Source organism: Atta colombica, unplaced genomic scaffold (assembly GCF_001594045.1).
Source record: "Atta colombica isolate Treedump-2 unplaced genomic scaffold, Acol1.0 scaffold198, whole genome shotgun sequence".
Lineage (NCBI taxonomy): Eukaryota > Metazoa > Arthropoda > Insecta > Hymenoptera > Formicidae > Atta > Atta colombica.
In genome coordinates this window covers 2642363-2655140 of record NW_017259291.1, presented here as the reverse complement: position 1 = coordinate 2655140, position 12778 = coordinate 2642363, and the positions used below count along the sequence as shown (strand labels likewise).

At 28.6% G+C, this 12778-nt stretch overlaps 4 protein-coding genes across 10 annotated transcripts in view; 2 read left to right on the top strand and 2 right to left on the bottom strand.

The window, feature by feature from the left end:
• Positions 1–2105: 2105 nt before the first annotated feature.
• On the top strand, positions 2106–8204 carry LOC108686877 (40S ribosomal protein S11). Of its 2 annotated transcripts, XM_018192377.1 has the most exons (6): positions 2155–2179; positions 2438–2563; positions 3422–3627; positions 3840–3983; positions 4718–4745; positions 8186–8204. In XM_018192377.1, the coding sequence occupies exons 1-4, from the start codon at positions 2168–2170 to the stop codon at positions 3961–3963; spliced, it is 468 nt and encodes a 155-aa protein (XP_018047866.1). In that variant the 5' UTR covers positions 2155–2167; the 3' UTR covers positions 3964–3983; positions 4718–4745; positions 8186–8204. The 2 variants fall into 2 exon arrangements, with proteins under 2 accessions (XP_018047865.1, XP_018047866.1); XM_018192376.1 differs by lacking the exon at positions 8186–8204 and having other exon boundaries at positions 2106–2179; positions 4718–4849.
• LOC108686876 (lysM and putative peptidoglycan-binding domain-containing protein 3) lies at positions 5798–7400 on the bottom strand. Its single transcript, XM_018192375.1, has 3 exons — positions 7328–7400; positions 6867–7068; positions 5798–6360 (listed from the first exon to the last, which is right to left on the bottom strand). The coding sequence occupies exons 1-3, from the start codon at positions 7375–7377 to the stop codon at positions 5833–5835; spliced, it is 780 nt and encodes a 259-aa protein (XP_018047864.1). The 5' UTR covers positions 7378–7400; the 3' UTR covers positions 5798–5832.
• On the top strand, positions 7453–8666 carry LOC108686879 (cytochrome c oxidase assembly factor 5). The gene is made up of 3 exons (XM_018192378.1): positions 7453–7739; positions 8186–8287; positions 8452–8666. The coding sequence occupies exons 1-3, from the start codon at positions 7632–7634 to the stop codon at positions 8491–8493; spliced, it is 252 nt and encodes an 83-aa protein (XP_018047867.1). The 5' UTR covers positions 7453–7631; the 3' UTR covers positions 8494–8666.
• Positions 8667–10255: 1589 nt separating this feature from the next.
• Positions 10256–12778, bottom strand: part of LOC108687052 — a 28125-nt gene continuing 25602 nt past the window's right edge. For 5 of the 6 annotated variants that reach the window (XM_018192656.1, XM_018192651.1, XM_018192654.1 and 2 more), the window contains one exon: positions 10256–11538. In XM_018192656.1, coding sequence (XP_018048145.1) covers positions 11324–11538 — 215 coding nt within the window. In that variant the 3' untranslated portion in view covers positions 10256–11323. The remainder of the gene's footprint in view (positions 11539–12778) is intronic. The other variant, XR_001931735.1, reaches the window with a different exon arrangement.

Genomic DNA, 12778 nt, shown 5'->3' with positions numbered 1-12778 from the left:
ATAAAAATATAAAAAAAAAAAAAAAATATATATATATATATATTTTTTTTTTTTTGATGATTATATTATATATATATGTATGTGTATACATATAAACTAAACATAAAAAATAATTTTTGTATCTCTTAAAATCAAAAATTAATAAAGTAATAAGATTTCCTATATTTAAAAACAATCATAATGATAGAAACAGAGCTAAAAAAAAATAGACGCTATGTAGAGAAAAATATTAGTATCAAAATGTTAATATCAATTACAATTGACTTTTGTTTCTCGATTTCTTAATAAAATTTATTAATTTTGTAATATTAAGAATATTTTGAATATTAGCGCCTTTCTATAAGCGCCTATTCTCTCTAATCTTATTTTTATCATGATTATTTCTTATAAATCACTGATTCTGTGATAACTTTATTTTAATACTTTTACATGCAGAATTAATTAGAAAAATATGTAATTAGAATATTGATAAATAGAAATAATACAAAAATGTATTGTGGAATACACAATTTCTGATAGTTTGTATTGTGGAATACACAATTTCTGATAGTTTGAAATTCTTATTTTCTGTTCTCTATTCCTATTCCTTTTACTGAGCCCCTAATGTGTAATCTCTATACGACACGCTTAATCCGGTTTAATTGACCAATCATAGCTGTTCCTCGAATGAATGAAACAACTGTGATTGGCTAGTTTCATAACTACGGATGCAATTAAACCCGATTAGCGTGCCGTGTAGCAGTGGTCTATGTTCATACATATAGCCGGTCACAGAAAGGTTGCAACACTTTTTCTTCAATGGGTTTCAGAACACAACTTGCTTTCCGAGTGATTGGTTCTTATGGATCTATAAATAAGAATCAATCGCTTGATGATCAAACTGCATTCCAAAACCCATCGAAAAAAGTATTGCAATTTTTCTGTGTACATAAAAATTTTCATTTTTCCGCTCTAAAAAAAAGTTACATGATCGATACTCTAATTCCCATTTCTACCAATGTAAATTAATTTTAATCTCAGTTCAACTAACTCTTCGTTTTTTTCTAGTTCTAAAGATAGAAAAAAACGAGTAAGTTGAACTGAGATTAAAATTAATCTACATTGATAGAAACGGGCATAAAGAGCTCCACTCAACAATAAAAGGAACAGGAATAAAGGGAATAGAACAGAGAATAAAAATTTCAACTATCAGAAACTATCAGAAACTGTATATTCCACAATACACGATTTTTGATAGATTGAAATTCTTATTCTCTGTTCTCTATTCCCTATTCCTTTTATTATGCGGAGCTCTTAATTCCTTGATTGTGTTGTCAAATTCACTGGTAGCGTTGAAAATCTACAGTCTACGGCTAGTATTCATTTGTCTTAAGATGTCATAAACCAATCAGAAAGCCATATTAGCATCTTTATGCATGGTCTACAATGGATAGTAACACTAGTGGATTAAGGAGTAGAAATCGATCAATCATAATTGAATGTGAGAAAAATAATCAACTATAGTTGATCGATTTCTACACCTACTCCTTAATCAATTACTGCCATTATAGACCACGTGTAAAGCCGGTTCTATATTAGTTGCGAGCCGATCGCAAATTTGTTGCGACAGCCAATTTGAAGCTTGCATTTTGAAATCAATACTTCATATTGAATGTCGCAACAAAATTAGGCTTAAGATGATCTTAAAATAAGATCGATATTCATAGTCGAGTCTACTCTTTCAAGATCGTCTTAAGTAATATCTTAAGACATTAATGTAGCTTTGATTCGTGACTTCTTAAGATTGTACTTAAAATGGTCTTGAAGATAAGATCTGACTATGAATACCAGTCTAAGAACCGACTGAATACTAACCTACGTCATGTATATATTTTCAGCACTGACTGTAATTTTGAATCACAGCCCTTAAGATGTCTTTTCATGCCGACGTTCAACGCTCATTTTCAATGTTAAAATAAGCGTGTGATAGAAATGACGAATATCAAGCATCAATTTTGATCACGTGATTTTGATGTTGAAAATAAGCATCGAGCATCAGCATGAAAAGGCACCTTTATTCATTCTATTATGCGCGTAGCCTTTACATCGTACGTCTTTCTATCAATTCCACCATGCCAATTGCCATGGTCCATTCTTCCGGTTTTCATCGCTCTTTCAGACGAACAAGATGGCTGATCAGGTACGTGTTCGACGCCGTGGTCGTAAATAAATCAATTTCCTCATTTATACATCACAACATTATTTTATAAAAATATGCTCTCGTCATGATTAGCATTAGCTGATAAAAGTAGTTTATCAAGTAAGATCATAGATCAAGATTCATTCAAATAGTTAAAGTTTGTCGGCGTAGCACGTGGTTAGGTCGTCCACGCGTGCAAAGATTCAGACACGGAGAAGTAGAAATGACACGTAATCCATACAATTTTATTTGTTATAGAGCGAACGTGCGTTCCAGAAACAGCCCACGATCTTTCTTAACCGTAAGAAAGGTCTGGGCCCGAAGCGCAGGAAGCCTATGAGATATAGCCGCAATGTCGGACTCGGTTTCAAAACTCCTCGCGAAGTAAGTATAAATCTGCCTTGCTCTGATGTTTATTGTTCTGATTTTATGATGATTTTAGTTGATAATCTTAGAATAGATGTGTTTCATTTACTATTAATTTATTTCATATATAAGAAGCATTGATTAAGAGATACAGATTAAGGAAATACATTTGTCTTAAGTACTGTTTTATCTTTATTATTCATTGAATGCCAAGGAAATTAGAACGACATTTGTGTCTCCTAAAAGGAAAGCAGCCTAACTCAGCGAGTACAGTTTTTTAATTCGACTGATCAATTGCAAATGCTACTTTTATCGAATTATAAAATTGTATTTGCGCATAAAGCAATTGATCAATCGATGAATTAAAAACTCACCTTTTGTATGAGATGTAAATGGTTGAATGTACAAAAATTTAATCTGTTTTTATTCCACTAGAATTTTCTTTCTTGCTTTCGTCAAATATCAAATATATTTATTTTGCTTTAGATTCCAAAAATGTATTTTTTTGATTATAAAATTTAGCTATAAAAACAGATCTATAATATTATTCAAGTAGGATATTGGGCTAAAGTGTATCGAATTAGAAATAGAGTTTGATTAAGATTTAAATAACTACAGATTGTTAATATATACCATAATTTTAATTATTTTTATTACAATACTATTGTTATAGATCATTTTTATTACATTACTGTTTATTACATTACTGTTATCATAAATATGACCCAAATATTAATTGATGATAATATAAATATCACGATGGTCTTCTGAAGATATTTTGAAGAGTCTATATTTTCTGAGTGTTTTTACATCTATTTCTTATTGATAAAGAATATATAAGATACCTTATATATTTTGCTGGTTTAATCTTTGCAGGCTCTTGAGGGAACCTATATCGATAAGAAATGCCCATTCACTGGCAATGTATCGATTAGAGGACGTATTCTTACTGGCGTTGTACAAAAGATGAAAATGCAACGTACTATAGTTATTCGCAGGGATTATTTGCATTACATTAGGAAGTACAATCGGTTCGAGAAGCGTCATCGCAATATGAGTGTCCATCTCAGTCCTTGTTTCAGGTACAGGTAGCCAATTTCAGGTAGCCAATAAAATAATTTTTTTTCTATTATAAAATTTTTTTAATTTCCACTTTTATGATGATAATTTATATATATCACGATGGTCTACTGAGATGTTTTGATGATCATTATATATCTGAGTTACAAAATATTTAAAGAAAATGAGCAATTAATTTAGCATTCATATTTACGAACTTTATGTTATATTTCAGAGATGTAGAAATTGGTGATGTAGTCACCATTGGAGAATGCAGACCTTTAAGCAAGACAGTAAGATTTAATGTATTGAAGGTATCGAAAGGAACAGGATCAAAGAAAAGCTTCAAGAAGTTCTAAATATCTATCTTACAGCAATGGTTTGTAATATTCATTATTTGTAATTTATATTACTATTAACCTTTAATATACCTTTGGGTCATTTGTGTCCTGCACATTTTTTTTATATACAACAATTGTACATGATGTATATACAATTTATTATAAATATTTATTATAAATGTACAACTTTCTGAAGAAATATAAAATTTATAAAAATTGTTTAATAATTTTTATATACTTATAAAAGTGAAATTAATCCAAGATGCGAAAGACCCATCATGTGTAATAAAGGTGCCAAAAATTAAGGATTAATATAATTCTATTAAAATTTAACTTAAATGATGAAAACACGACGGTCTTCTGAAGATATATTGAAGAATGTCATATATTTTCTGAATATTTTTATAATCAAGTTTTTAAGGCTTCTAAGCCTAATGTTTTATGCTTCAATCTTAAGCCTAAAATCCTAAAATTCAGTGAATATAGGAATATAGATTTCAATTAGATCTAATTAGGAAATGGCAGCCCTATTGATTGAATTTAGGATTTTAGGATTAAGATCACAACATAACATTTCGTGTGTCGGTACGATAAAGATTTCAAATTCTGTTGATTGATTGCACGGAAAGATCCGAGACCTCTCTGTAATTAATCAACAGATTTAAAGAGCTTTATCATACGATACATAAATGATCAAACTTAAAAAAAATGAATTTTTTTGTATTGAATGTAATATTTATAACATACCTATATATTTTTGTTTTAATTACAGAACATTTTTGGCAGATTTTAAGGATGAGGTAAGGAAAAAAATTGCAAAACATGATTACACAATTCTGTATTATAATTCTCATATTCGAAATCTGGCAAAATAACAAAAATAAAATTTCTATAAAAATACTAATAGCATATATTTTTCATATATTATTCCTTCAATACATATTATATGAATGAGCATTTTTTAAGAAAATAATTTGCATATCTAATTGAATTTTTTAAATTACATATTGCATAATAAAATGTGAAATTATTAAGTAACAACATATCACTTAGTTTTAAAAAATATATTTCAACATTTTTTAACAAGTATTAACATATAAAAATAATTACACGTATTTTGGCATATATATCGTTGTATCGTAAATTATAAAAATATTCAATTTTTAAAAAGAAGACATGTTATATTTGTGTCAAAGTTTATAATAAAGATAATAGTTTGTCATGTAAAAAACTAATTCCATATAATAATATATATTATTGAATTAATCTGCAATATTAAATATTTCCATCACAAAAGTATGACAGATTTATTTTATAGTATTTAGATCTTACAGATCAATAATAGAGAGTTCCAGTTATAAAGGCACCAATATTTATCTAAATATTACTTATGTATTCAGTATTTTCTATACTATTTTCTATTAATGGTTTTAATCGTTCTTATTAAATTAATTTTGTCACAAATTTATCACAATTATGTTTGGTATAGTATGACAACTTAATAACTTTTCTACATGAACAATAATATAATTTTAATCTTATTATTAAATATTAGAATTTATCAATTTCATTAATAGTAGTTACAGCTATAAAAAGATCTCACTCAATACAAAGGACAGTTCTGAGACTTATGATAAAAATAGGATAAGAAAATATATTTTTGATATAGATATTAAATTTGTAATTTTAATTGCTAATAAAACATTGACAAATGTTTGGTTTTTTAATCTATATAATATGTAAGAAAATCATTACATTTTTTGATAATTAGAAAATCATGGAAATTCAATTTTTGATTTAACTTGAAAATTATAAGTGTATCTATATGCAAAACATATATTCTTATCCTGTGACTTTCTATCCTTATATATTCCTTTACACGAAATATCAGTTACTTACAGTTATATTTGTTTTAGCTGAATATTCCGTTATATAAAGTATGTATATAATAGGCCCTGCAAAACTTAATAGTAATGAGAATACGAGCAATTGTGTCCAGGACAATCCCCAATTATCGCCCGAACATTTGAATATATTTGTTTCACAGGATTCAATTATTTCTGTATTCTCAACATCATCAAGTAACGCATCGTGCTCTGTATGAGAAATATCAGGAATATTGGTACCGTTGTAAGACGATAGAGGTTCACACACTGAATTCAGTATGATCGTATTAATTTCTGTGTTTGAAGACTCCGTACTCGTCGATGTGGCGCTTAAGTCTATCAATTGTTCATCCATTGTCGCAGGTACTTCCTCTTGGCATTGCTCAGACATGGTGATAGTATTATTGCCTTGATTTTCATGCGACGTCTCAGTTAAAATAGAGAATGGTTGTATGGGAACCTTAATATAAGGCTTAGCATATATTTCATTCTCTTTGTCGATTTTATTAATTCTTTTCAATTCAGATATCTAAAATTATGCGATGCATATTATGAATATAAATAAGCATAAAGATATGATTATACATATCTTTATGCCACGTATACATACACATTGTTTTCCTATATATCAAAAATTATGCATTGCATATTATATGACTAAAAGAGATAAAAATATGAGAGCTATCATTTTTAGTTGAACTTACATAATTCACTTTTCTTTCCAATATAAAAAGAAAAAAAGGAAAGCCGAATCATGAAATTCAGCTAAAAAAGGACAGGCCTGATTGCATATCTTTATGATATTCTTTGTGACGTATGCCACATTTTTTACTATACAACATACGTCTAAAATTATGCAATGCATAAATAAAAGGAAACAAAGATATCAGATTTGTTTTTTTTTTATTTGAACTCACAATTCATTTTTCTCTCCAACACGAAAAAAAAAAGAAGAAATACGAACCATGACGTTCAGATTAAAAAACAGACCTATGATTGCATATCTTTATGCTGCTATCATGTTTTCCTACTCACTGTACATCTGTATCGAAGAGCTAATGCTTGCAGAGTATCTTCAGGTTTTATTTGCACATTGATCACCTGAATTTTTCGACATAATGACGTAGGTCGTTTGATAGTTTGTAAAGAGATGTCCTCATCTGTGCTACCTTCGTCATCCGAATGTAAAAACACATAATACGGAGAACCTTCTCTTCCACGCAGATGGATCGTCTGCCTGAGAATTTATTTTATCATTAAAAAGTATATTTTAATTTCTAATTTAAAGAGATTTTCCATTTATAATATAATATTGATTCATTTTCTAAATTTCTTATAAAAAGTACACAATTTCTATAAACACTATTGACTGCAATTGATTATATTTGTAAATTTATTGTACACATAATGTTATTTGTTCACATGTTGCAAGAAGTTTATATAAATAACGATGCGACAAAATTGTAATCGGATAATCAAATAACCTTGAAAATTACCTAACGCTTTTCTGTTCCTCGAACGTCGAATTCATTAATTTTTGTGGCATAATGCGATCATGCTTAGAATAAGTTTACCCTTCAACGAGAATGTTTGTTCGCATATGCATGAATATTCAGGAAGAATGTTGTTACAAGTGACGGATGAGGGGTGACGTGTATTTAGCAAGCTGTAGGAGGCTTGTATTGTATGAATTGTATCGAATCGAATTAGGTTAGGTTAGGCATATTGCGGGAGGTATGAGCGTGGGATAAGGTATAAACGACGTGTCTTCAGTGACTGTAAGAATCAAGTGTTATTAAGATGATGCGATTTGAGGAAGAGGGTGAAACGTTGAAAGATAAATCCCGATGCGCGAACATTCGCGCTGATCTCAAAATATGTTTGCTTGAAAGCGATTGTTGTAAAATCGTAAGTGAACGCAAAATCTCCATAACCTATAATACCCCTGATGCCGCTACAATTCAGCGGCATATTTTTTTATACATATGCATAGTTTTGCGAAAAATAATATCTTGTCTTGTTATTCTCTCCATTTTTGTCTAAATTTTTTGTATTTTTCAAGTAATCATGTCTATCAGTATAGGTTCAATCATATCAAAAGTGCCAATTCCGATTGCCAAATTAATCTGGAATTTGTATCTCAAACTTTGTCTCTTTGTTCTTTCTATTTCTTGGTTGTAATTTTTTATATTTTTTAAGTAAATATCGATAATTACGCAATATGATTTGATCACATTTAAAACTTCCATTTCTGGTTTTCAAACTCAGACAAGTCAGACGTATATATTTAAAAAATATTATATAAAAGCATACTTTTCTTCCTCTTGTTTAAAAAAATGTTGTTTCTTTGACAGTACAAACGTACCCCCAAAGAATGCCTCAAATTACGGGATAGCACAGTTCCGGATGAATGTGTTGCTTTACAGAGAACATTCTTTGAATGTAAACATTCTACAGTAAGTATAAATGGATTTGCATAATAATTTTTAAATATTGACAAAAAAGATATATACCTTTTCCTCAGAGAAGTCGTATATGGAATATGTTTATATGTATATTATATGTATATTATATGTATATTATATATATAGTTTTATTTTTTTTCTTTACTTTCTCACAGATTGATGGTAGGCGGCGATTTAGAGGTCCTAGGGGATATTAAATGTTAAAATAAATATATGTATATGACATAATTACAACATTATTATATAAGTTATGTATTAATAGAACATTGTATCCTTTTTCTATTGGATACTTTGTGACTAAATGTCAAATGTATATATTAAATGCAAAAAGAACTTAAGAAAGTGTAAATATGCATATTTTATTGATAAGAAAGGGAAAATCAATGTTGTATAACGTTTAATGTTAGAAGTAATTTATTGTTATTCGTTGTACACGATTTAATAAATCTATTATACTCGCGAAGTAACAATGTATCATACAATTCATCACATTTATTTATGTATCCTGATATCCAAAGATATTCTTATTCCCTTGATAATCTGTTGCCAGACGTAATTGAGAAATATGAAGCTTTGTATGCTTGTTACTTTGAGGAGATATACTCCTCTATATAGAGCAAAAGTTCTTTTTGTAGGAAAAAGTTTCTCTTCTTGAAGAACAAAAGTGGTCATTTTAACCCTTTCAGTATTTCTTTTTCTTCAATACACAAATTAAATGTTTTATTAATTTTTGAAACATCCTATATTAATTTTTTTTTAGTTTTAAACAACAAAATTAGATATTTTGTATACATATATATAATAAGAATTGAAAAAATATTTTTAATAATAAATGTAAATTATTAAAATTCAAATCTAACTTAAATTATCTTAATTTAATTTCTTGTAATTAACTTGTCACTGAAAGGGTTAATGAAAGGGTGATGTCCAGCCTTTTTTAAAACAATATCACATAAAAATTTTTCTACATATGTACAAAATACCATGTATAATCGGAATTTATGTTTCAGTATACTTATACAATGATGAGAAAAGAGAATGCAATGGATCAAATATTTTATTGACGCATTTGAATTATAATGTACTGTTTCTTACGTATTTTTTTCTTTTTCATGATTTATACATATAGACTGGACAATATTGGCTCATTGTAGCATTTATCATATTTTATAATATTGCACTTATTTGTCGTGCTGAATCGCACGCATGAATGTATCGAACATGATACGCGTATGATCACAGTAAAATTGCGAAATTTCCTAACTTCCCTTTTTTCTTTTTCTTTTTTGTTATTAAGTTAAGAGCATTTTGTTCCACTTTGTGTTCAGCGAGTATACAATTCGGGCGTATGATAAAGTATGCCGTTATATACGCCGTCTTGTATTTTATTACAAATCTACAGATGACGATCACGCCTGCGTAATCGTCCTATCTATTGTCTGTATGCAACAAGCGTATATTGGCTATACAATTTTTTTTGTACTACAATGCCAACTCACGCTACTCTTTCACTCTCTAAAATGGCTATAGGCACCTAAAAATGAGATTTGCAAGCTTTTCCCGCGCATACTTGTTTTATTCTCATCTCTCTCCGTATGTATGGAAAGAATTTTTTTTGTATGTGGATAAAATACAAATTCTTGAATTTTGTTTGCTTAAATTGAGCTCTGATTTTAAATAAATTATTTCTATACGGCTATACATTTTTTAAGTTCCTGTAAAAAAATAATTAAGACATCGAGAAAAGATTTATTAAATCTCTAAATAAGATAATATATATATTTTTTATTTGTTTATTCCTTCAGATAAAATCATCGTTTGAAATAAAGTTTATGAACTTTTTTTTTATTTTACGGAATGAAAGGGAAAAAGTGATATAATTAGAAGTAAAAGATATATTTTGTTTAAACTTCTATTTTTTGAAAATGTAATTTATCCACGCACGTTACACATCTGCTGATCGAATTTCTCAAGCGTAAAATCCGTGTATATGAATATACATATAATATCAAATATTAAGATAATCGATAAAGAACTTGAAGTTATTATGTTCTACCGCGTTGGCCTTCCACTATTTTGTGCCTAAGTCACCTAAATTGATTTCAAGAGTAGCATTTTCAAGAATAGGTTTTCAAGAGGAGTTTCCCATTGTGATATATACGCCGCTGGTTCAAATATCACAGTTTATCGAGTATGATATGTAATTAGCGATTATATTCGATAGTTATCAATAGTAATAAAAGTATGTTGCGTATCGTTATGCTTGTATATTATGATGCCCGTAGGATGACCAAACGTCTCTAATCGGCAACACTTACATCGTTAACTTTCCTATGTTAATACATAGAATGTTCTTTCAAGAAATTAAATATCGAGAATATCCTTGACACTTCATCTGTATATAAGATTGATCGTTTTGCATTATTTTATATTACGTATATATATTACAATATACTTTCTGCAACCTATCAATTTTATTACTTCGTTCTGTATACATTTCATTTCCGCTTCGTTCGGTGACCCTACTTGGGCAATGCTCGCTTGCGTAATGAACGAGATAGTAAAGTCGAAAAATACAAATAGGTTCAGTTGCATATCTAATCGAGCATGCAGGCCGTTTCGTCGATTATCAACGAGACTCGTCTAAAGCGTATACGAAGTTGCACTCCTTATAATAGGTAGTACGATAATAGAAATCACAGTGTCTCGTTCGTTAACATTTGCGATATATCCTCAATTCCTGCAAATCGGTATTGCATCTTTTCTCCCGTTATAGTATTAATTATATTCCTGCAAAATCAAAATTTTGATCAAAAATATAAATGCTGATCGATACCATTGCTTATCGATATCGTTTTACTATTAACTGAAAGGTATCGATAGTTGTCAACTTGTTTAGTTACAAATAGAATCGTGAAGTAAAAGATTGAAATTTGATACGACACCATTTCGTTTGGATTTTTCTGCAGAGTTATACGTAATGCGATCGAAAGGATGTTTCGCAGATTCTAACAATCGGATGAGGAATCAGAAGCATACGGAGGGTCTGTAAAGTCCGGTGTATCCGCACAGACGTGCACGAAGTGCCGGCAGAAGTATTGCCGCAGCAGATAGATTGTCTTGCAGTTGCGAACACTCACAGATTAATAGATACATCTTGTCGCCTTGTGACATCGATTTGTGCAAAGTAATACGTCTGAGACCCACAGATTTTGGCAAGTATCGATACATCATCCGCGCGCCTGCAACACGATAAAAGCTAATGTAGTATCTTGATTGACATTATCGGAATAAAATTTTGCTTCTTTATTAGTGCATTATTCGTATCTGTATAGATACAATCTGTATAGATCAATATAATATATAGGTTGTGTATAAAATATTATATTTTGTAAGAGATAAAATATCAAATTTTAATAAGATTATTTTTTATATAAATATTTAACATGATATTCCTTAAATTGTTTTTATATATAATAAAATTTTTATATATAATAACAATAAATCTTTTAATAATAGATTCTTCAAATTGATTAAAGTCAATCTTTTAATCCTGAGAAAAATAAAATTGTAATTTCAATAAATCGAGATAATGAGACTAAAATATTATACTTTGTGCGATACTTTAATCACATTTTCTAATTGAAACTACAATTATTCGTTTAGTAAATTCATTTTGTTTTCACATATATATTTTCACGATTTTAAAAATATCAAAATTTAAAAAAAATGATAAAATTTTATTTTTGCACAAATACTTTTTACAATCGAAACTTTTTAAATGAAATAATTACTCAGCTGTTTATTTTATTATCAAACTTTTTTAACAATGATAGGATTATATTTTTTTAATATAACATATATGTATAAGCAAATTATATCATTATTTTATGGATTCATTAGCGTCTAATTCATAAGATAAGCATACATATTTATTACAAGATAAGAATACATTGTACATACATATATTAGCGAATGAGTCTACAAAGTAAAACGCGAAATGTGATAATAATTCCAAAATCAGTTTTCCGACTCCAAGGAAGAGAAATGAATCTAAATATTCACACATTTCTAAGGACTTTAAAATTCTTTAGAGTGAAATCTCACTCTTTAGAAAAAATTGAACTATTCTTATAAAAAAGTGGCTCAGTTTCTATGAGTGAGCTAAATTTTTCTCAACAGCACAGAACTTACAACAATATTGCTGCAAGGTGTAATATTGCAGTAATATTGCTGTAAGTTTTATGCTATTACACTGTTAAAGATATCATGAAATTTAATGTACTTTCTAAAGTGTTACACAAATTCAATTCAATTTTATGACACTAAATTAAATTTAATGTATCTGAAAAGTGTATTTGTATACATGAACTTTAGTATACTTTTCATAAAATTTTATGAAGTTTAGTACATTTTTTATTAAATTTTATATAGCTTTGCATGAAATTTAATATAAACGTTAAATTTAAGTTATTTACAACT

What these genes read in the sequence shown, in the direction of transcription:
- LOC108686877 (XM_018192377.1), top strand. An exon ending in GTTTCAAAACTCCTCGCGAA is followed by an intron (nt 2,564 to 3,421) that starts GTAAGTATAAAT and finishes TAATCTTTGCAG; the next exon opens with GCTCTTGAGGGAACCTATAT. An exon ending in CATCTCAGTCCTTGTTTCAG is followed by an intron (nt 3,628 to 3,839) that starts GTACAGGTAGCC and finishes GTTATATTTCAG; the next exon opens with AGATGTAGAAATTGGTGATG.
- LOC108686876 (XM_018192375.1), bottom strand. Translation starts at nt 7,377, where the DNA reads ATGCCACAAAAATTAATGAATTCGACGTTCGAGGAACAGAAAAGCGTT. An exon ending in GAGGAACAGAAAAGCGTTAG is followed by an intron (nt 7,069 to 7,327) that starts GTAATTTTCAAG and finishes ATAAATTCTCAG; the next exon opens with GCAGACGATCCATCTGCGTG. An exon ending in CTCTTCGATACAGATGTACA is followed by an intron (nt 6,361 to 6,866) that starts GTGAGTAGGAAA and finishes GCATAATTTTAG; the next exon opens with ATATCTGAATTGAAAAGAAT.
- LOC108686879 (XM_018192378.1), top strand. Translation starts at nt 7,632, where the DNA reads ATGATGCGATTTGAGGAAGAGGGTGAAACGTTGAAAGATAAATCCCGA. An exon ending in AAAGCGATTGTTGTAAAATC is followed by an intron (nt 7,740 to 8,185) that starts GTAAGTGAACGC and finishes TTTCTTTGACAG; the next exon opens with TACAAACGTACCCCCAAAGA. An exon ending in TTGAATGTAAACATTCTACA is followed by an intron (nt 8,288 to 8,451) that starts GTAAGTATAAAT and finishes ACTTTCTCACAG; the next exon opens with ATTGATGGTAGGCGGCGATT.